This window comes from Grampus griseus (genome assembly GCF_964374135.1).
Source record: "Grampus griseus genome assembly, chromosome: 5".
Taxonomy (NCBI): domain Eukaryota; kingdom Metazoa; phylum Chordata; class Mammalia; order Artiodactyla; family Delphinidae; genus Grampus; species Grampus griseus.
In genome coordinates, this window is record NC_138998.1 from 142,494,186 (window position 1) to 142,517,559 (window position 23,374).

Sequence of the window (23,374 nt, forward strand, 5' to 3'; positions counted from 1 at the left end):
AGCTCCTTTAGGTAAATACCAAGGAAAGTGATTGCTGGATCCTATGGTAAGAGTCTGTTTAGTTTTGTAAGAAACCGCCAGACTGTCTTCCCAAGCAGCCACCCATCTGCGTCCCCACCAGCGGTGATGAGGGTCCCTGTTGCTCTGCAGTCTTGCCAGCGTTTGCTGTCTGTGTTCTAGATTTTCACCGTTCTAATAGGTGTGTAGGGGCATCTGCCTGTTGTTTGAAGGTTCGTTTCCCTGATGACAGCTGCGGTGAAGCACCTTATCTGCCACGTGTGTATCTTCTTTGGTGTGGTGTCCGTTCAGATCTTTGGCCTATTTTCTAATCAAGTTGTTGTCTTCTCATTGTTGAGTTTTAAGAGTTCTTTGTATGTTTTGGATAACAGTCCTTTATCAGCTATTTCTTTTGCAAACATTTTCTCCCTGTCTCTGGCCCGTCTTCTTGTTCTCTTGACCTTGTTTTTCACAGAACAGAAGTTTTTAATTTTACTAAAGTCCAGCTCAGCAATTCTTTTTTTCGTTGATTGTGCCTATGATGTTGTGTCTAAAAAGTCATTGCCAAACCCAAGGTCATCTAGGTTTTCTCCTATGGTATCTTCTAGGAGTTTTACATTGTACATTTAGGTCTGTGATCCATTTTGAGTTAATTTTTGTGTAGTTTGTAAGATCTGTGTCTAGACTCACTTTTTTGCATGTGGGTGACCAGTTGTTCCAGCACCATTTGTTGAAGAGACTATCTTTGCCCTGTTATATTGCCTTAGCTCCTTTGTCAAGCAACAGTTGACAGTATTCACGTGGCTGTGCTTCTGGTCTCTCTGTTCTGTCCCACTGATCTATTTAGCTCTTCTTTCGCCAATACCACACTGTCCTGATGACCACAGCTTGATAGTAAGTCTTGAAGTCAGGTACTGTCAGTCCTCCAAATTTGTTCTTCTCCTTCAATATTGTGTCGGCTGCTCTGGGTCTTGGCCTCTTCATATAAACACTGGAATCAGTTAGTTGATTTCCACAGAATACCTCGCTGGGATTTTGATTGGGATTGCATTGAATCTGTAGATTGAGTTGGGAAGAGCCCAAATCAGCATTATGGAGTCTTTCTATCCATGTGCATTATGGAGTCTTTCTATCCATGTGCATTATGGAGTCTTTCTATCCATGTATATGGATTTTCTCTCCATTTATTTAGTTCTTTGATTTCTTTCGTCAGAGTTTTGCACTTTTCCTCATATAGATCTTGTACCTATTTTGTTAAATTTATACCTAAGTGTTTCATTTGGGGGGGTACTAATGTAAATGGTGTTGTGTTTTTTATGTCAAATTCCGGTTCATTGCTTGCATGTAGGAAAGCAATTGACTTTTGTATATTAGCCTTGTATTCTGCAACCTTTCTATAATTGCTTATTAGTTCCAAGAGTTTTTTTGTCGATTACTATGGTTATTTTAATTATTCCATGTTGCATGTCACTAGAAAAAAACATGTGTTTTAAAAGTAATGCTTGAACCTCATTTGCTGTGCACAGTCTGCTGTATCTAGTTCAGTGTGTACAAAATCTCTAAAGGAGAACTGAACATCTATTATTTGGATGGTTTCCTAGGAAGGAAACTATTTCTTTGTAAAATATTATAAATTGAATGTTTTGAATATTTTAATATTAGTTTGTTTAGAAAGCAAAATATTGGAAGCAAAATACAAATCACGAATGCATTCTCTAAACATGCACGATTAAGTTGTTGAATTTCAGGTTATTTTTCTTCAAATTACGTAAGAATTGTATACTTCAGTTACCTTTGTTAAATAAATAATAAAATCATCATTGAGTTTTTTGCTATAGCTGCGAAATTAGTCTCGCCTTTAGCAAGTTGCTTGATTTATAGTAGAGAATTAACATGAAGAATCTTCATTTTAACACTTCGCTCTTTAAAAATTTGTAGTGTATGGCTATTAAAACTGAAACCCTTAACAGTCATTAAGAATATGTAAAACTTTTCTCAAAACCATCCTGTTCGGAGAGTAACATGGATAAAACCCAGTAATAATAGCCAGGAATTTTTGTCAAGTCACTGCTTGTCTTAAACATTTTTTAATCTATAAATTTTTAGTGAATTCCTAAAGATAGCGTTTTTCACCAGCACAACAGAGAATTCATGTTCTGATGCATCCTGAATATTAATAAGTTATGTCCTCTGTATTTTATTCCAGAAAACCTTTTTTTCACCAAGGGAAGGGGAGGACCGTGTGCAGGTTGACGTTTTCACAGTGAGGATGAGGGTGCTGTCGGAAGCGGATAGGATGTTGTATTTTACATGCATATCTACACCTTGGCTTACGTCATGAACATCTACAGTGTGTAAGGAATCAAACAACAGATGACCATTTACCCACCACCACTTAGAAAATAAAGCATTGCCAATCGGGTCATGTCATTGGAAGTCAGACGGGAACCCGTGGGGAACCAAAACAGTCACTGACCGAGTGGCACTGGTGGGTCCAGCTTCCTCTTCCTCCGGGGTTTACCCCTTTCCAGGCCCACGTGTTAGAAAGCGCTTTGGTCAGTGGTGTGGGAAGCTGCTCTGTCCTGAGTCTGTCTCCCTGCTCCACAGTCCATGAGCCGCGGGCATGCTTTGCATGCTGGTGCCCCATTCTTTCCAGTCTGGGAGGACCAGCCCCACCTAACTGCTCCTTAGTTCAGAGTTTCTTGACTATTCAAACCTGATGATTTTTCCACATAAGATCAGCTTTTCTAGTTCTATTTTAAAAAAGAAAAGTTGAAATTATAACTGGAATCAAGTTAAACTTAAGTCCCAGGTCTTTCGATGCCAGGTTTAATGGTCTTTTCACGCCTCCCTGCCCCCCCAGTTCCGCTTACTTCTTAATGCTTACGGGACCCTGAAAAATGAAGACGGCATTCGAATACTGCTGTCAAGTAAAGCTTTCCTTTACCTGGCCGTTCCTGGAATTTTGTTCCATATGGGATTTTGGATGGGGTTTTCATTCTTATGTGTTTGTAGTCCAGGCCATATGAGGTACGTTTCAGAATGAAAGAAAAATGGTTACGTAAGATGCTCTGAAGTGCTTGCATTTGCTCTTTTGCTGTGTTTTATAACCTTCGGTACGAGAGTTGGCATTTGTAGGAGCTGAAAATACTGGCTTCTGCTCTGCAAGAGATTCCTGCCTTCCACTTTTCTTCTTTTTTTTTTTTTAACATCTTTATTGGAGTATAATTGCTTTACAATGGTGTGTTATTTTCTGCTTTATAACAAAGTGAATCAGTTATACATATACATATGTTCCCATATCTCTTCCCTCTTGCGTCTCCCTCCCTCCCACCCTCCCTATCCCACCCCTCTAGGTGGTCACAAAGCACCGAGCTGATCTCCCTGTGCTAAGCGGCTGCTTCCCACTAGCTATCTATTTTACGTTTGGTAGTGTATATATGTCCGTGCCACTCTCTCTCGCTTTGTCACAGCTCACCCTTCCCCCTCCCCATATCCTCAAGTCCATTCTCTAGTAGGTCTGTGTCTTTATTCCTGTCTTACCCCTAGGTTCTTCATGACATTTTTTTTCTTAAATTCCATATATATGTGTTAGCATACGGTATTTGTCTTTCTCTTTCTGACTTACCTCACTCTGTATGACAGACTCTAGGTCCATCCACCTCATTACAAATAGCTCAGTTTCGTTTCTTTTTATGGCTGAGTAATATTCCATTGTATATCTGTGTCTGGCTGCCACACCGTCCCCGGGTCCCCTGCTGTTCTGCCACTTTTAATGTACACGAACCCACCCACACTGTGCACAGCCTGATTATTTTCTACCGTGAGACATTTTCCCTGTCCTTTTTTAGAACTTAAATATGAAAGAGCAGGAAAACGAGGCATGTCCTACAAACCAGGTGAGCTCTGGTGGCGCAGGGTTCTCCTGTGCCCAGACTCCTTGTCACTGTCACGGCAGGCATGGCCTGCTCGTCCCAGACCTTCAGGGAAGCCAGCCTCTCAGCGCACCAGCCACTATATTGTGTGCCTTCTGCGTGCTTTTAAATTGACCTTTTTATTTTGAGAGAACGTACATTCATGTGTAGCTGTAAGAAGCAACACGGGGAGAGCGGTGTTCCCTTTACACAGCGCACTGTCACAGCCGGGGTGCCTCCCCACCCGCAGCCGCTACTCTGCTCTCCATTTCTACAGTTTTCTCGTTTCAAGAATGTTACACAGTTGACCCTTGAACAGCACGGGGGTTGGAGTGCCGACGCGAGGAGCAGTCGGAAACCCGTGTAACTGGTAGTCGGCCCACTGTATCCTCATCCTTGGACTCCGCCAACCTCAGGCCATGCAATGGGGTAGGTCGTGCTGAGTGAAAAAAAATCTGTGTCTCAGTGACCCACGCAGTTCAAACCCGTTGCTCAAGGATCACCTTTGTATATGTGGGCTGTAACATATGTAACCTTTGGGACTGGCTTTTTCGCTCAGCCCGATTCTCTGGAGATCCATCCAGGTTCCTGCGTGTGTCAATAGCTTGTTGCTTCTCATTGTCGCATGGTGCTCTATGGTGTGGACGGTCCACAGTGTGTCACCTGCTGAAGGGCACTGGGTTGTCTCTGGTTTGGGGCTGTTGTGAATAAAGTTGCTATCAACGTTCCTGTATACGTTTTCTATGTGAACGTAAGTCTTCATTTCTCTGGAATAAATGCCCATGTTTAGTTTTAAGAAACCACCAGACTGGTTCCCAGAGTGGCTGCACCATTTTACATCCCCACCAGCGGCGTGTGAGTGATCCAGTTTCTCCCCATCCTCGCTGGCCCTTGGGTTGTCATTATTTTAGCCATTCTCGTAGGTGTGTGGTGGAATCTCACGTGGCTTTAAGTCCCATTTCCCTAGTGGCTAATGAGGATGACCATCCTTTCCCGCGGGAACATCCATCTGTGTGCGTTCTTTGGTGAAATGTCTCTTTCTAACGGGTGCGTGTGTTTTATTGTTGAGTTTCTTGTATGTTTTGTTTGTGATGTGGTTTTCAGATATTTGCTCACAGTCCATAGCTTGTCTTCTCATCTTCGTAACAGGGTCTTTAGCAGAGCAAGAGGTTTTTAATTCCGATGGGCTCCAGTTCATCATTTTTTCCTTTTGTGGATTGTGCTTTTAGTGGCTAATCCGCACACTGTTTGCCGAGTCCTGGATCCCACGGATGTCCTCCTATGATTCTTGTAAACGCCTTGTAGTTTCATGCTTTACGTTTAATAAGCCCATGGTCCATTCCAGGTGAATGTGTGTGTAGGGTGTGAGCTCTAGGTGCCCGGCTGCCCAGCACTGTCTGTTGACAAGGCTGTCCTTCCTTCATTGCGTTGCTTGTGCACCCTTGTCAACAATGAGCGGGTGTTCTGTGGGGGCCTGTCTCTGGGTCCTGTGTTTCGTTCTGCGTGGTCCGCCTGTCTGTCTTGATTTCTCGGACTTCATAGGCAGTGTTGAGATCAGTCAGTGACTCCTCCCACTTCGTTTTTATGATGGCTGCTTTAAAATTTTCTCAGGTAATGCTGATGTCTCTGGGTCGGCGTCAGTTGTCTTTTTCCATTCGGTTTGAGATCTTCCTGGCTCTCAGTGTGATGAGTGATTTTTGATTGAAACCTGGACATATTATGTTACAAGAACCTGAGTCTTACTTGGACCTCTACTTCAGCTGGCTTTCTCTTACAGCCCTCTGTTGGGGAGGGGAGACGCCGCCTCATCGCTGCCGGACGGGGGTGCATGTCCAGGTTCCCTGGCCTCCACTGGCACTGCTGGGTGGTGGCCTCCTGTGACACCCGCAGTGGGGAGGGGGCAGGCGCCTGGGTACCGCCAGATGGGGTGGAAGTCCAGGCTCTCCGCCTGTTCTCCCTGACTCTGCATTGCTGGGGGCGGGGAGGGGGTCGTCACAGCCCAGAGGGAATGAGACGCGAGGCTCCCCCACCCCATGTCCTTGCTGGATGGGAGGCTGGGGTCTGGCTGAATAGGGCAGTTTGGTCTGTCAGGTTCCTGTCCTGCTGGGAGGTCCTCTCCTGGTCCCTTGGCCAGAGAGACAGTTCTCGTTGGGTGTTTTGGTCTGCCCATTGGTGTTTCCAGGCTGCCGGCTTCTTCAACTCCAAGCCTGGGATAATGATGCAAAAAGAAGACGTAAGGGACTCACCGCCACACCGTCCCCGGGTCCCCTGCTGTTCTGCCGCCTCCCCTCCGCCCTCCCGAGCCTCCTCGTGCTTGCTGTGTCTGTGCCATCCGGGGTTTTCAGTTGGGCTAAACGGGGGACGTTCCCTCTGTCTTCCCACCACACGAGCCCCTTCGCCTGCTCTGAAGCCAGCTCTCAGCCAGCAAGAACAGGGTGCTCTGGACAGCTTGAGTGGTTGCTTCCAGAACTGATAACTGAGCTTCTCAGAAGCGCCTTCCGAGTGCCTTTCTCACACAGCCTCTGTGCTTCCCGCGTGCTGTACCTGTGCATGGTCTTCACGGTGTGTCCCACCCCCTCTCCTCCAGGACCAGCTTAACCATCACACGCCCTGACCGTGACCGAGAGGACCCTTGGAGCACCTGCATCTCACTGAGGGCATGGGGCGGCCTGGCACTCGTGCCCATTCCAGACCTCAAGGAAATTACTTTCATTGAAACTATTCCCTAGTGGACATATTAAAACACACACCGATACAGAACAGTGTGGTGAGCCTGAGTGCCCATCAGGCAGCGCCAGGCTCACCAGCCGTGGCCCCTCAGTTTCATCTGTATCTACTTCTACCCACCACGTGGGATCATCTTATAATAATAAATTCTGGGTATCATTTCGTCTGTGAATACTTCAGTATACATCACTAAAAGTTAAGCACTGTTTCCACACCTAAAATGACTGAAAGCTATTCCTCAATACAATCAGCTATCCAGACAATATTTTTATTTAAATTTCTCAATTGCAGAGTCAGTCTGATTCATTTTAGGTTCTTGTAATATCCAGTACTGTGCTTTTCATATAATAAACTTTCAGAAATTTATGTTGAAGTAATTCATCAATATAAAATGTTAATGCTGTAAAAACTGTCTGGAACACTTTCTTAAATAAGCGAGTCTAAATAAAAACTCATTTAACTTTTAACTCATTTAACTGTATGTTCACCAGATATACAGTGAGAGTTAATGTCATTAACAAATGATTGTCACGGAAACTATTTTGCATACGTGTTATATGAGAGAGATGCGTAAGGTATACGTACGGTTTAGCACATTTTAGTCACCATTTGCTTAAAAGCAATACATTGGCCTCTTAACTGATTTATAATATAAATTTAATTTCTATAAAAAAAGTGTGACTACAAAACTTGCAGATCTTTTTCCTCAGTGGCAGTTTGACAGGATTCTTTATTACAGATCATATGTTAGTACAGTCCTGCAAAGTACAGCCAAGGTATTTAGGAAGAGGAAACTCTTAAATTTGTTAATAATTATATAATTGCAATAATTGTTCTTTGAGGATTTCTTGTGGTTTCTCCTGACAACAGAATAATAAGTTATACGTGGCTAAGAAATTAGATCCGATTTGAACAATTATGTGCTTTTTAGTTTCGTCCATGTGACGCTGCTCAGTCCAGGTGAAGGGGAGGAGTAGGGCGAAGGCTGTGGCGTGTTCTTCCACAGCTTTGTTTTAGAACCCAAACCGAAGTCTCCCCAGAACAGAGATCAGGTGGCAGACGGGCGGGGGTTCTGTTTGGGGTCTGTCTTGACGAGAGATGGCTTTCTGAGATTAAGTGTGTCACCCTTCCCTTGGTTCGGAGCTCTCCATGGTCCTGACCCCTGGAATCCAGGCCGTCCTCCCGCAGCGTGGCCCGAAATCTTCCCTGCCATGGTACCCGCCGCCCGCCCCCCCCCCAACAGCAGAGTCCTGGCCGGGATCCTCGGGGGGACGCCGGGGGTCCTGTACCATGCTGAAGAGGTGGGAGAATGTTCTGTCCAGAGGGCAGACCTAACCGTCCTTGTTCTGCGATTTTTTCCACAGAGGCGACGTCCCTTGTATGACTGGTACACTCAGTGTCATTTTCTTGCTCTTTCAGACAGGAAGTCTCCGCCGGTCAAGAAACCCTCACAAGTATTTTGCCATGGATGTAGAAGATGAAGAGAACATGAGTAAGACCTAGGCCTGTCACGTAGTATCAAGCGGCTGATTCTCTATTAAAAGCTTAGTGCTGTACATTTGTTGAATGGGACCCGCTTGGGGAGGGTGATTCTTTTCCTTCGATACAGACTGTTAACGGTGGCATGTGTTTAATTCTCATGTAATCCCTACAGTAGGTATCGGTGTCTGCTGTGGGCGTTTGTCCGGATTTTCATTCCTTGCTGTCGTCCTGGGGTCCTGATGCACATGCCCGGAAGGGGGGGCTTGCCTCCAGGTGCACGTGTCATAAGGCCGCATGGCTTCGTGCTCTGTCACCGCATGGCTCTCATGATCATGGTCCGATTTCCGTCTGTGTAAATCTGAGACAACCTTTGAGATTGGTCATCTGGGGTGACGGTGCATAAAATCTTCCCTTCAGATATGGTGGGTTGTCCGTGCGTTTTGAAGGAAGGGGACTCGCATGAGTCTGTTGATCTTGTTTCCAAAGACTTTGACGGGCCGGCGTGGCCTGAAACCCCTTTCCACACTGCCCTCTGGGATGGAGGGGCCGGAGGGGCAGAGAGCCTCAGCTTTCCCCCTCTCGACATTGTTCACGGATGTTCGTAGGTGAAGAGTTCAGTGAATATGCTTCTCTATTCTGTTTTGTCTTTAATCCCGGGTAGCAGAGCATTTGCATAAGGTTAAATGCTCCCACCGAAGTTGGGAGCTTTCGGAAGGGAAATCACAACAGAGACATCAGTGTTCTGGTATGTGTGTAATGTGCATTGTTACTTGTCCGTGTTGAGAGGCCCTGGGAAGAACCCACAGGCGTGAGTGACGAACGGTCACCGAGGATGAGGATGCAGTCCACCACTTTCCCTCGGCCTCACCCAGAACCCACACCCGAGGCCTCGGGGTTGGCTTGTCTGCACGCAGGAGCCAGGGGTTCTGCTCCACGAGTGTGGTGGGTGCCGTGCAGTTGCTGGGTCTTTGCTGGGTGACCCCGCAGTCGTGTGCCGTCAGGCTGGAGGCCATTCCTGGGACGCAAGTGTGAGAAGACGTGACCAGGCGTGGGTTCAGTCCACGTGGCAGCACCTCCTCCCGAGGCCTCTGGCTGCCCGTGGTGCTGCCCCCAGCACAGCTGCTCTTGGGGTCTTCGGAACCCAGCCTGTGTTCTCAGGGGTCAGCCCACTCCCCACTCCCGTTGTCACCCACGGCGCTGGTCATCAGGTATGGGAGGCAATGTCACAGTGTGTGTAGGGATATAACTATCCCCAGACTGATCCGGTAGTCTCTTACCGAGATAAAGAATCCTCCTGAATACATTTTCTGGAAAGATAAACGGTTGGTTCTAGTGCTGAAACTTTGAAATGCCAGTCCTGTATTTTCTGTCATTTTGAAAGCGATGAAAAATTTTCATCATGGTTAATATTCACATTTATGAGATAAAGTAGCATGATGTGGAAAGCGAAAGCATCCATTGAAGAAGAGTTAGGTAGCGGGAGGCCTTTCTCCAGTTTTAGTCTTTTGTCTTCCTTTGCATAGTGGCATATTTTTAGTGAAGTAGAACATAAGCCGCGTCTCCACGCTTCTGCGGCAAATGAGGACTTAGAGTCTATGTGACTGTCTGATACAAAGTGTATTTTTCTATAATCAATACGGATCATTTTTAGTTTTTAAAAGAAAGCATTTGTTTGTTCCAGAGATTATAAACATTTGATTAAATGCATGTCAGGATATGTTTATCATGATCTGACTTCTGTTCAGCGGTAACGTCAGAACTAAGCAGTCATGGAGCGTGTGATGTTCTTGCTTTGTTAATCTCAATTCTGTCCTGCCCCACCCTTTCTAACCTTTTGTTTCCCTTGAGCACCGAAAGGAGTAACCTATTGAGCTTTTGCTGGAGGATGTTATAAATGAAAATTTAGTGTCCATTCCGTCAGCTTTGTCAACTGGGAGAAGTGGTGTGTGTCAGGAGTACGTAGGAGGCATGAAGTCTGTAGGGAAAGTGTGGCCATCTCCCAACCTCTGCCACGGTGTGGTGGCAGTCTTCCCGTGGCCCGTGTTTAAACCAGGGCTGTTCTCACGTCTCAGCTGAGTGGTGACAGCCCTGGGAATCTGAGAGCTTGAACTGTGGGGACTGGCAGCCGGTGACCCAGACTTGCTGCCACGTTAAGCCCCTCCCATGGGTAGGGCCGATGAGCGCTTTCACTGTTTTTCTCAGTTTCCTTAGCATAGTCAGAATCTGCTTTCACCTTATGTAGTAGAAACGGGCCGAGGGCCACCGTATTGGGGTACTTGGAAACTGGCTTACAATTGTGAAAAACATTTCCGTTGCTTAAAAGACTTACGTGGATCCTCAAAAATTAGTGGTAGGTCTTCAAGTACATTCATGTCAACAGTATTGTGAGGTCCTGTGATAGTTACCCCTGAGCTTCCTGCGGCCAACAGCGTGTGCAAACTAACCAGGAAAACAAGGAGTTACTTCTTTTTCTGTTTTTAAAAAAGCTTTATCTGATCAACTTAAAGGGGAGAATGAATGCGTTTTTATTCCCCTTTTTGCAATTAAAATCATATTTACTTTGCCATGAACTTTTAGAGTTCTAAAATTATCTTTATTAATTGTAAAAGTAAACTACCTTTAAATGGTAGGATTGCTAAATTATTCTGTAAATCCATCAAATATTTGTTTTTCTAAAAAAGACGAAGATGCCACCTTCAGCTGGGAAGTTAAGAAAGCTGTGGCCGTCTGCAGTGTCAGTCTTCCTGTCTTGCCTTGTATATTTTTTTCTATCATGGGAGGTATTAAGGATTCAGAGGCAGATCAGTCCCCATACATAATGAGAAAATGTTAAATGAAACTAGAAGTGAAGCTGTATCCTTCAAAAGAATTTCTAAAAGGCCAGAATACTTCACACAAGCAGTTTTCTAAGATCCACGAACCAGAACCAAATAACTGCACGTATTAATTGCATACTTTAAACCAGAAGAACTAAGTACCTTGTGGATGCGTGTTTTAAATAATGTCTTCTTTTCTGGGAAAGGCTGCAATTGAAAGCCCAACATGAGTCTAGTATGAGAGTAGATGGCATTAAAAAGGAAGAAAATGCCAAAATAAAGTGTCCATTGGTCGATACTGATATTAGATTTATTAAAGTAAGGTCTTTGTGGGTTAGTTTATCATCCCACATTTTGATAAACTTGAATAAAATTCCTCTAGATGCTTCGGAATGTTCTCGTAGAAAAAGATGACTTAAAAATTCACCTTTTAATGCAAAAGCAGTCCGTGATACTAAATAGAAACAAGATTAGTTATTATTTCTCAGAACGTCAAATTACTCCAATTATGCCAGTTTAGGTGGATAGCTCTGTGGCTAAACGCACAGCTCCACACGTATGCAGCCAGGAGCAGAAAGTATAAGCACACATCACTTAACCAGTTACAAAGGGCGATAAAGGAATCTATAAATTTTGCATTTACAAGATCCTGCAACGAAGGCGTTGTAAGTTACTCTTTCTGGGCACCGCAGGTTCGAGCAGCACAGATGTTAAGGAAAACTGCAGTCTGGACGGCGCGCCCCCCAAGGACGGCAGCGCCCCGGGGCCTGGCGAGGGCGCCCCGCTCTCCAACGGGGGTGGCGGGGGCGCCGGCAGGAAGCGGGCCCTGGACGAGAGCAGCAATGGCCACTCCAAGTTCCGCCTGAAGAAGCGGAGGAGGGCGCCGGGGCCCGCGCTGCCCAAGAACGCGCTGATGCAGCTCAACGAGATCAAGCCTGGCCTGCAGTACACGCTGCTGTCGCAGACGGGACCCGTGCACGCCCCCCTCTTCGTCATGTCTGTCGAGGTCAACGGGCAGGTCTTCGAGGGCTCCGGCCCCACGAAGAAGAAGGCCAAGCTGCACGCGGCCGAGAAGGCCTTGCGCTCCTTCGTCCAGTTTCCCAACGCCTCTGAGGCCCACCTGGCCATGGGCCGGAGCCTGTCCGCCAATGCAGACTTCACGTCCGACCAGGCCGACTTCCCCGACGCGCTCTTCAACGGCTTCGAGACCCCGGACAGGCCGGACGTGCCCTTCTACCTGGGCGCCAATGGCGACGACTCCTTCAGCTCGAGTGGGGACCTCAGCCTGGCTGCGTCTCCCGTGCCTGCCGGCCTGGCCCAGCCACCCCTCCCCGTGCCCCCGCCGTTCCCACCCCCGAGCGGGAAGAACCCCGTGATGATCTTGAACGAGCTGCGCCCGGGACTGAAGTACGACTTCCTCTCGGAGAGCGGGGAGAGCCACGCCAAAAACTTCGTCCTGTCTGTGGTCGTGGACGGGCAGTTCTTCGAGGGCTCGGGGAGGAGCAAAAAGCTCGCCAAGGCCCGGGCCGCGCAGTCCGCCCTGGCTACTGTCTTTAACTTGCGCCTGGACCAGACCCCGTCTCGCCAGCCTGTCCCCAGCGAGGGCCTCCAGCTGCACTCGCCACAGGTGAGGAAAGCCGCCCGAGCGCGGCTGCGTGTTGCTCACGCTTTTAGACGGGGTGCGGTTGCCGTGGTCACTGGTGTCTTCTCGTCGCTCTGTCCTCAGCACGGGGAGGTCCTGGTAAGTCCGGCTGCCGGGCGGCCTTCCCGTGCCTGTGCCGGCTGTGTGGCCGCTGTGAAGCCCAGCCAGGGCCGTCAGGTGAAGCCCAGCCAGGGCCGTCAGGTGCGGTGTGGTCAGTGCCGCCCACGGCGGGTGGGCCGAGGTGCCCTCCCTTGCCGCCTGCCCCTGTGGCGACCACAGCCCACGGCGGCCTGTCGCGGAGGAGACGGGAGGGGAGGGGAGGGCCGGAGCCCTGGCATCTTGCCCCAGCTCAGTGGGGTCCCCCCTCCGTGTCTCACCTGGGACCCAGGTACAGGACAGGTGAGGCTGGCGGGTCAGCAGCTGAAACCCAAGTCTGGGTCAAGTACCAGCGCCTCGCGGATCCTGTCCAGGCAGAGGCCGAGCTGCAGCGGTGGCGAGCACACGTCAGAAGGGCCGGGGCGTCGGGGCCTCTGCAAGCGCTCCAGAGCCCGCCGGGTGCCTGGGGGTCTCGGCACCTGGAGTTCCCCAAGGGGTCCCTGTGGCTCCCCTGCTCAGCCGGAGGTGGGCACCCCTCCTAGTCTGGTCTTGGACAGGGCGAGAAGGGGGAATATCAGGGTGAAATTTCAGGGTGGGCTCTGAGGAGGAGGAAGGAGGAAATGATGTTTAGTTGTCATCTCAGCACCCTAGAACTCTTCGGTTATTTATTGCTTCTTTTCCTGGAAATCCAAAATTATTCCGGTCTATTGTAAAAATGTTTCTTTCAGGGAGAAAGTCTGACCCTCTTCTCTATTTCTTTCTGTCAAAATATTATTCACTTTGAAGATAAACACTGATCTGAGGAGAAAAAATGAAGGACTCCGAATTGACAGGACAGCCCACATTCCCTCAGGAAGCTCGGCTTCCGTCTTGCCTTTCTGTGACCTTGTGCGGTTGTCACCCGAGAGGACCAGTAGTTCTCGGTTTTAAAAAAAGGAAATTTCTTTCGCTTAAAGCAACCAAATACAGCATCAGTATAAAGTAACATATTCAGAGGATTTCGCTGATTTTTTCTACTCTTTGAGCCAAGTAACCGCTTCCCGTGTATTAACTTCTTGTTAATATTATTCATAAGAACCATTAGTCCATTTACCATTTTACACATCGGTGGCACTAGTTCCCAAGGGATTTTTATTTTCAGGTTTACTGTTTGTTAAGAGTATTTCAGCCTGAGCCACGGTGGCCCTGTCTTCCCTTCCCATTGGCAGGCATGTGAAGAGACTGGACTCGTCAAATGCCGTGACCCCCGCTGCTTGGTTCTGCGTGGGTGACACCCCGGGGCGGGGGGGCGGGGAGGCGGGCGGAGGTCTGCGTGTGCGTGTGCGTGGGTGTGTGCGCGTGCGCTGGCAGCCTGCCTCTACCCGGGCTGTTATGTCAGTGGGGAGCAGTGACCAGAGCCCTGGCTGGTGGAGCCTTGCCCGGGAGGGGCCGTCTCCGCCCTGCCCAGGTGGCCTCTGTGGCCCAGGCCAGCCAGGTCTGGGAAGGTGGAGCCGTCTCTCCCCCCGCCCGAGCCCGCCCCGCTCACAGGGCCCCCAGGTGGCTGCCAGCCCCCGAGCGGTACCTCAGGAAGTAGTCGTGTCCTCGTCGCAGGACTTGTGCCGGCCTCCAGAGGGTCAGTCCTTACTCTTTCCCCTGGGAATTTCCAGACGTATGGTCTAGAGGGGGTGAAACGTCCTGCTGTCTTGCGGGTGGAATCCTTGAAGGGCGTGGGTTGGCCATCCGTGGTCTCAGGACTTTTTGCCTCCATGGCGTTCACGGCGGCATCAGAGGGTTTAAAATCAGACAGCGTTGCCCGCATGGTGTGTGCAGGGCGGTCTGTCAGTGAACTTGGTGGACGTGGCTGGGCCGAGCTGTCCCGCGGGGCCCAGCCTCGAGCTGACTTTGAGCGCATGTGCCTTGTTATCATATCTGCCCCGAATCTAGAGGGAGATGTCGGTGCAAGTGCCCGACTCCACGCTTTCCTGCTTTGCTCTGAGTTCGGAGCCCGGCCTCACCCTGCATGGAGCGGCCTCTGTTCCCTCTGCCTTCCCTTCCCCTCCTGCTGCTCTCTTCCCACCGGAGGGCCTCGTCCCATCGTGTGATTGCACGTCCTGACTTTCTGTCCGTGGCCTCGCTGCCTCTCCTGCCTGCACACCTCCGCCCTCTGTGCCTCTGTCTAGGGTGCAGAGTGGGGCCCCGTCCCTGCTCTTCTGGCCACACTCTGTGCCCTTGGCCTTGAGCACCGCCTCCGGGGGCTTGTTGCTGGTGCAGTGGCAGGTGAAGGCATCCTGATGACGCTTCTTCCCAGAGAGGCCACCGTTTAGGACAGGTGGCTTTTCTGTTCATTTGGGAGTATTTAATTGAGGGCCCAGCTGGGGACTCCAGACCAGCGTGAGCTGGTGGGATGTGGGTCCCGCGTGGCTCCTGGCACACACCTCCCATCAGGCATCGTTTCCCAGAACACCGAGGGTCCGTTCTATCCAAGATGAATCATAAGCTGTGAAAGTAGGACCGTGTCCGAAATCTCACCGATGTGCTCGCTTCTGAGAAGCACTCCCTCCGGTCCAGCGGCTCCCCGGCCTGGAAATGCACACGTCTTCTAAAGTCACGTTCCACTTGCCCCGTGCGAGTGTAGCCTCGGTGCATTCTGGTGTCACTCGATCTAAGTGCAGATGCCCTTACGGGCTCTAAGCGGTGCTGGTTTCTGAGTGACTGGACCACGGTAATTATTTTTAGATGTTGAAATCACTGAGACACACATGGACTGGGCGCCTTTGGGAGGGAGGTGCTGTGAGCTTAGTGATCCTGCAATGTGACCGCCCTTCAGACCTCCCCTTTCTCTTCCCACGTGTCCCCCATGGGGCCTCGCCAGCCCTGAGCTGACTGGGCCGCACCTCCTGTGATCTCACTTCTTCCCGAAGCCCTGCCCCTCGGGGGCTGTGGCTGCGGGACTCGGAGCCGCAGAGGGTGGGAGGGGGGTGACCGGGCAGGCGCTCTCGCCTCTGGGCCTGTGTCCCTCCCCCGGGGCAGGGCTGTTGTGAGGAGGCCTCACCTGCTCAGGTGCTGGCTCCCATGCAGTCGGGCTCCAGACTGTCCTTCTGCAGAGACCCTCGCACGCCCCTTGGGCGTCTGTTTCCAAGGAATGTCTGGGAGGAAAAATTGTGCACGCGCGCACACACACACACACACACACTCGTTTGCCAGACTTACCTTTGTGGTTCCAGAGGAGAGGCCCCGGAACGTGGCCCCAAGGGGAGCACTAAACCCCTGCTTGGTCCGCAGGTCTTAGCCGATGCCGTGGCGCGCCTGGTTCTGGAGAAGTTTGGGGACCTGACGGACAACTTCGCCGCCCCCCACGCACGCAGGAAAGTTCTTGCTGGAATCGTCATGACAACAGGTAACCATGTTGGCGGTGTGTCCACCTGCCTGTTTTCATGCTTAATAAAGGTGAAATGCTTTCAGTCTAGAAAAATCTCTGTGACACCAGCAGGAGGTCACTTTTTCATTCTCCTTCAGAATGTTTACCATGTGCAAATAGAGGAACTGTGCTTATATTTTTCCCCTACAGGTTCATCTTTTTTTTTTTTTTTTTTTTTTTTTTTTGCTGTACACGGGCCTCTCACTGCTGTGGCCTCTCCCGTTGCGGAGCACAGGCTCTGGACGCGCAGGCTCAGCGGCCATGGCTCACGGGCCCAGCCGCTCCGCGGCACGTGGGATCTTCCCGGACCGGGGCACGAACCCGTGTCCCCTGCATCGGCAGGCGGACTCTCAACCACCGTGCCACCAGGGAAGCCCCAGGTTCATCTTTTTAACCTAAGGTTTTCATCTGGAGAAAGAGTCCCGTATTAGTATTTAATCCCTGTAATCTTATGTGAATGGCCTTGATCGACCCTGGAAACCTGCAGGAGAGCTGTTAGTTCTTACTTCACTTGGAAGTAGGACTTAGTCCGATTTATCCGTTAATGTTAACGCTGCCAGATAAGTTTGTGTGTGACTTTTACGGGGGAGAGAGGAAGCCCTAGCAGGAATAGAAGATCTGTGGGGGTAAAGCACGCTTTGGGGTAGCAGAAGAAGCCCTGTTAAATTTGTGTCTAAGTTCCCAGCAGCGAAGGGAACCCTCCCTGAGTTCTCTTGCCACATCCCAGGAGTGAGCCCGCCGAGCAGCGTCTCCGTGGATCCCTCCTGGGAACGGGAAAGCACGGCCTCGGCCAGTGCCTGCATCTTTGGGTGGCCGGAGGACCCTCTGCTCCTGGGGCTGAGTCTGGGGCTGTCCCTTTCTTCTCGGGGCATCTGCTCAGCCCAGCTGGCCAAGCCTGGCCTGCCGTGTGTAGGAAGCCAGCCAGAGGCCAGAGAGGGGGCGGCGGGGGGTGGTTATCTGTCTACACCCGGCGGGCAGGGGCAACCCCAGTTCCCATGGGGCGACTGCCCGTCCCTTTCTCCTGAGGCGTGGTTCACCTCTGATCATGAACAGGACCCGATTCTGTGACCCTCAGCGCTGACCACGCTCTGTGCCCTAGGGGACAGGATCTCATTTTCTTGCTGTGTCTTTACCTTGGCACGGCTGAGAGCTGCCTGACGGGTAGGATGAATGCTCTGAGCAGTAACTTGGGTTTCAGTGTTTGTTCCGATGTGAGCTGCCTGTATTTTGTCCCTCTGCTCCCTCCATCTCCTTGCTGTCATCCTGTACACACGTAGAGGTGAATGCGTGTGCTGCTGGATGACGTAGCTTCCTAAGCAAGGCGCTGCCCTTCCCGGTGACGGGAGCGAGCGAGCCTGTGGGTTTTCATCCAGGTGTTTTAACCGCCTCAGAAGGGGCACGTTACCTCGTGGGGGCATTTTGCCCCATAGTGTGTGTTGCACTTGGGACCCTCCGCTCGAAGCCACGGTTTACGCCTGAAGGCAGCACCACGCCGCGCGTGGCATGTGGTCCTGACGTCAGGAGACCTGGTTCAAATCCCCAGGCCGACTTTGATGGCCCTGTGCCTCAGTCCCCACATCTGCAAATGGAGACAGTGGTGGGATGGGCCTCGGAGGACATGGGAGGGAAGTGAGGTACCTTCCCCGACAGGCCACGCGCAGGACCTGCACCCGTCGTACGTGGTCTGTCTGTCGACACCTGCACATCAGAGTGGTGGCTCCCGAGGTTCCCCAGTGCTGACGGCTGCACTCACTCCCCGTGCAGTTAAACGGGGCCAGACCGCCAGACAGCCCCCTGCATGACTCCTGGGCCCCCGGGGTGAGTGTCAGGCAGTCCTCGCAGCCTCTGCAGTGCTTTGATGTTACTCCCAGGATTCATTGCCAGGCCAGTCTGTCTACCTCTACACAGTGCTCCCCCGTGTCCACTGGGGAGTGTTGAAGAAGGGACCAGTGTGTTCCAGGTGAAGTAACTTTCCAAGTAGAATCTTTACACGCAAGAGTGGGGAGGGTTACCCTCCCAGAATGTGCGAAGCAAGGCTCGGGGGGCCCGTTAGGAGCGCCCAGGTGAGGGTCAGTGGCAGGGTGTGAAAACGAGCTGACGTCTCCCAGGTCAGTCCCTGGGAGTGCGGGTCCAGCCCGGGCGTGGCAAGGAATAGCGAGGAACGATTTCTCTTCTGTTTTTCAGGCACAGATGTGAAGGATGCCAAGGTGATCAGTGTTTCCACAGGAACAAAGTGTATTAACGGCGAGTACATGAGTGGCCGCGGCCTCGCGCTGAACGACTGCCACGCGGAAATCATATCTCGAAGATCCTTGCTCAGGTTTCTCTACACACAACTTGAGCTTTACTTAAAGTAAGTGTAGCAAGTAAATAAGTGAAGGAAGCTGGTTTCTTTTTTTAATTGTCCTCTCATCAGAATATTTTGCAAAACTTTCCACTGCTTCTGTAAGCACCGGAAAATTCTCAACCTAGTAACTTTCTGTGTAACAGTGAGGTTGGATCCCATTTCCCCGTGAAGCTGAATTATAACACACACACTTGCATGTACATACACGCCTCACGTGTGGTCAGAGGGGCCATGTCTGTGTTTCAGACCCCGAGCTTTCATTTTATGCAGAAGTAAGTGCTGGGGAGGTGGGCAGTGCTGCCCCAGTCACTGTGCCCGGAACGGCTGACCGTGGACCTGACTGCTTCTCGCCACGGGCCTCATCTGACACGCTTCCTTTCTGTTCTGAGGTCATGAATGAGGAGGAGAGGTTACTTGCGTATTGATGGCCTGTCCCACTGGTGAGCAGACAGGAACTGTGCTAATTATCATTAACATATAAAATAAATACCCCAGTCCAAGCTTATCATACCCCGTTGAAAACACTGGCCTTTGCAAATCATCGTAAGCTATGCCAGACTAAATTTTGATTGTATTCAGCTCTCCAGTTTATCTTTGCAACTTGTTTCCTTTCAGTAGCAAAGATGATCAAAAAAGATCCATCTTTGAGAAGTCCGAGCGGGGAGGATTTAAGCTGAAGGAGAAGGTCCGGTTCCATCTGTACATCAGCACCTCCCCCTGTGGAGATGCCAGGATCTTCTCGCCACACGAGCCCGCCCTGGAAGGTACGGCACCAGGCTCGTCCACGGCCCCAGTGTCTCGAGAAAATTCATGACTGTGTAGAACAGAGAGAAGGATAAACCTACATTAATATCCTTTCTTCTTTAAAAATTTCAACCTTGGATGTGGACCTGGTAGGAACATACAGAAACACGAGGTTTTTCTTCTCAGTAAGTTGAAATTTTAATGAAGGAAGATGTGGATTCTAATGAGAAATTAGAATAGAGTGAGGATATTAGATCAAAATGGTTTTCAGTTTTTAAATGTGGGTAATACCTGTCTCTGAATTGGAAGTGTACGTCATCAGCCATGTTTCTGGGGAGTCGTAGTGTAATGAGTGTGTAATCGAATTAGAAAAGCAGGTGCAGGCTGGTGGCCACCACGTGCCCTCCGTCCTCCCTCGTTCTCACGTTTGTTAGTGCTCTTGTTTCACAGGAGTTTGTACCCACATCCCGTCCCAAGCTTAAGCATTATTTATTCCAAATAGAACATTTGATTATAAAAGCAACATATACCCACTGTAGAAAGTTGCTAAATATTTTTGAAACATAAAAAAGAAAATTTAAATCACTCCATATTCATATAACCTGGAGATGATCACTCTGGATGTGTGTGAATGCTTCCTGTGAATTTATTTCTGCATCATTATAGATTTATTTTTGGAAATTTAAATACACAGCAAAGAAATATAGCAAGTACCCAAATATCCATCACCTGGAATTAGCAAATGTTAGCATCTTGTCCTGTCTGCTCCAGCTCGTTTCTAATGATAGAAATAAATCATTTCGATTAAAATGGAAGCCCTCTTTTCTCCCAGCCACTAAGGAGACCGCCTTCTTGAACTTGGTTTGTAGTATACCCTCCTGTCAGATTTTATGTACTTACATGGTACACACACACGTATCTTATGTGTATATAGCGTAAACATAAGCACACATAAGTGTAAAGTGTACTTTGAATCGATAGGGTGTTGTTAGATGTGGCTTTCAGTGAGTTAAGTATATGGTCAACTACCGGCGGACCCTCTCAGGAGGATCTTATGTTTCTGTCCTAGAACCAGCAGACAGACATCCGAATCGTAAAGCCCGAGGACAGCTGCGGACGAAAATAGAGTCTGGTGAGGGGACGATCCCAGTCCGCTCGAATGCCAGCATCCAGACGTGGGATGGGGTGCTGCAAGGGGAGCGGCTGCTCACCATGTCCTGCAGTGACAAGATGGCGCGGTAAGCACCCCCCACCCCGCCGAGTACCTGGGGGGCGTGCTGCCGTTTCCAGAAACACCGGGGCTTCGCCCCCATTTCCTACCTCATGTGTTCCACAGATTCTCTGAAGGACTAAGGTTCTAAACAGGTGCTTCGGGGGTCACCTTGAGGGGATAAAGGTGGGGTCTCTGTGGGCAGAGGCTCTTGAGCCCTGGGAGGCATCACTACAAAGGCACTGTGGATTAAAATCATGGGCAATTGGTATTTGAACTCAACCTCCAGCCCCCTCCCCTCCCAGGAGATCGGGGGGCAGGACTGAAAGTTCCCACCTTCTATAATCACGTAGCTGGCGCCACAGACAACCAGCCTCCGTCCTTAGGTGGGTGACAGAATTCACCTCATTAACATAAGACATCTTTATGGCTCTAATCACTTAGGAAATACCAAGGGTTTGGGAGCTATGAGCCAGGAACCCCAGAAGAAGACCAAATACATATAAGAAAAATATATTTTTGGTCATCTGAATGACCAAGTATACTCTTCTGATGAATCACAATATCACAATTACTGTAGCTTCATAGTAAGTCTTGAGGTCAGATAGTCTCAGTTCTCCAACTTTGTTCTCCGGTGTTGTATTGGCTGTTCTGGGTCTTTTGCTCCTTCATATAAACTTTAGAATCAGTTTGTCAACATCCACAAAATACTGTGCTGGGATTTTGATTGGGTTTGTGTTGAATCTATAGATCAGGTTGGGAAGAACTGACATCTTGACAATATTGAGTCTTCCTATCCATGAACATGGAATATCTCTCCATTTACTTAGTTCTTTGATTCTTTTGTCAGTTTTATAGTTCCTCATATAGGTCTTGAATATGTTTTGTTAGATTTGTACCTAAATATTTGATTTTGGGAGGTGTTAATGTAAATGGTATTGTGTTTTTAATTTCAAGTTCTACATGTTCATTGTCAGTCACAAGTGATTTTTGACCAAGGTTCAAAGCCAATTCAGTAGAGAAAGAACAGTCTTTTTAACAGATGGCGCTGGGACAATTGGACATCCCTATGGAGAAACAAAAGAAATGAACCTGATATTTTGCACCATATACAAACATTAACTGAAGATGTGTCACAGACCTAAATGTGTAAAAGTTCTAGAAAAAACAGGAGAAAGTCCTGGCAACTGGGATAGGCAGTTTCCTAGACCCGAAACCAGAAGCATTGTCCATGAAAGGAAAAAGTGACAAGTTGGACCTCATCAAATTAAAAATTACTTCTTTGAAAGACACTGTTAAAAGAATGAGAAATAAAGTCACCGACTGGAAGAAAATATTTACAAATCATATATCTGATAAAGGGCCTGTATCCACAATATATAAAGACCCTCTAAACCCAACAAGGGGGAAAAACAATTTTTAAAATGGGCAAAATATTTTATGGACACTTCAGCAAAAAGGATGTCAAATTAGCACACGAGAAGACGCTCCACATCGTTAATCACGGGGCGTGCAGGAGGGCTGTGAAGGCACGTGCTTGACCGTAAGGCTAGACCCCTGCCCGGCGCGGCGGGGACCCCAGGAGCTGGAGCGCCATCCTCCCAGGCTGGGGACCGCTGCTGCAGCCACTCTGAGGACAGCTTGGCAGCCGTGTGCCCCAGCCATTCTACTCCTGTTTCCCGAGAGAAAGGGAACCGGTGTCCCCAGAGACTCACATAGGAGTGCTCACAGCAGCTTCCCTGTACAAGTCAAAAGCTGGAAGCAGCCCGACCTGCTGTCAGTCTATAAACAGGGGTAAGCAGGGGGTGTGTCTGTGCCACGGAGCACGGCTCAGGCAAGGGACAGAATAAACAGTGACGTACAGTCAGTGCAACGTGGGCACATCACAGAATAGCTATGCAGAGTACGGGAAACCAGAGGAGTGCTTACTGTGTGATTCCCTGTCTGTAAATTTCTAGAAAGTGCAAACTACCTCACGGTGACAGAAAAGCAGATCAGTGATTGCCCAGGGATCGGGGCCAGAGCAGGAGGGGCAGGAGGAAAGCCTCGAGCAAGGTGTGAGGAGACTCGGGGGTGTGTAAACATCAGGACTCGCCAGGCCCTGTGCTTTAACCACGTGCGGGGCGCTGTGTGTCAGCTGCCCCTCAGCAGCTCACAGAAGTTAGGAAATGGTTGTAAGTGACAGAAAGCCCCACAGCTACTGAGTCAGAAAGAGAACAGTAGAGCACATCCAAATAAGTTGAAAAAGAAAACAGTAAAGACCAGAAATTATTATTAGACGCAACAGAGATGAGCAGCGAGGAGCACCGAGACCAAGTGCTGCTTCTTTGAAAAAGGTAATGAGATCGGCAGAACTTGGGCAAGTCTGACCAAGATAGAAGGCCCAGCCAGGCCAGATGAGGGGAGGAAAAGCGGGTGGTCAGGGATTCAGAGGAACGGAAACGTGCTCAGGTAGTTACAGTGAGGACTACGGACACTGCGTTACCAATATCTTTTTAGACTGAGATGAAATAAAAACTTTCTAGAAAAGTGTACATTTGTGAAATTGACTCAAGCATAGGTAGAAAATCTGAATGGAATTCTAGCCATTAATTAAACCAGTCACCCCCCGCTGCCAGGAAACGGGTAAATTGAAGCGAGTCAAAGAGGTGGCTGTGGAGAAAGAGGACGCAGGTCTCCCAGGAGGCTTTTCTGTGAGAGGCTCTGCATTTGGGGGCCGGGGGGGCAGCAATCCCTGTTTATATAATCATTTCTACAGAATAGGAAAGTAGGGAAGGAACCGCAGCTCGTTCTGTGGGCTGCCTGCCACCTTATCCCAGACCAGACCAGGAAGGAAAACGAAGTGACAAGCCATCCTCGATTATAAAAACGTTCACATTTACTCTGAATCCAGTCGTACTTTTTTTTTTGCTGTACGCGGGCCTCTCACTGTTGTGGCCTCTCCCGTTGCGGAGCACAGGCTCCGGACGCGCAGGCTCAGCGGCCATGGCTCACGGGCCCAG

The 23,374-nt window shown here is 49.4% G+C and overlaps 1 protein-coding gene across 1 annotated transcript in view; it reads left to right on the forward strand.

The window, feature by feature from the left end:
- ADARB1 (adenosine deaminase RNA specific B1) overlaps positions 1-23,374 on the forward strand; it is a 113,837-nt gene that overhangs the window by 66,243 nt on the left and 24,220 nt on the right. The window contains exons 3-8 of the mRNA XM_082654187.1: positions 8,058-8,130; positions 11,629-12,563; positions 15,936-16,050; positions 18,256-18,424; positions 19,034-19,182; positions 20,232-20,400. Of these exons, the coding sequence (XP_082510313.1) occupies positions 8,103-8,130; positions 11,629-12,563; positions 15,936-16,050; positions 18,256-18,424; positions 19,034-19,182; positions 20,232-20,400 (1,565 nt within the window). The 5' untranslated portion in view covers positions 8,058-8,102. The remainder of the gene's footprint in view (positions 1-8,057; positions 8,131-11,628; positions 12,564-15,935; positions 16,051-18,255; positions 18,425-19,033; positions 19,183-20,231; positions 20,401-23,374) is intronic.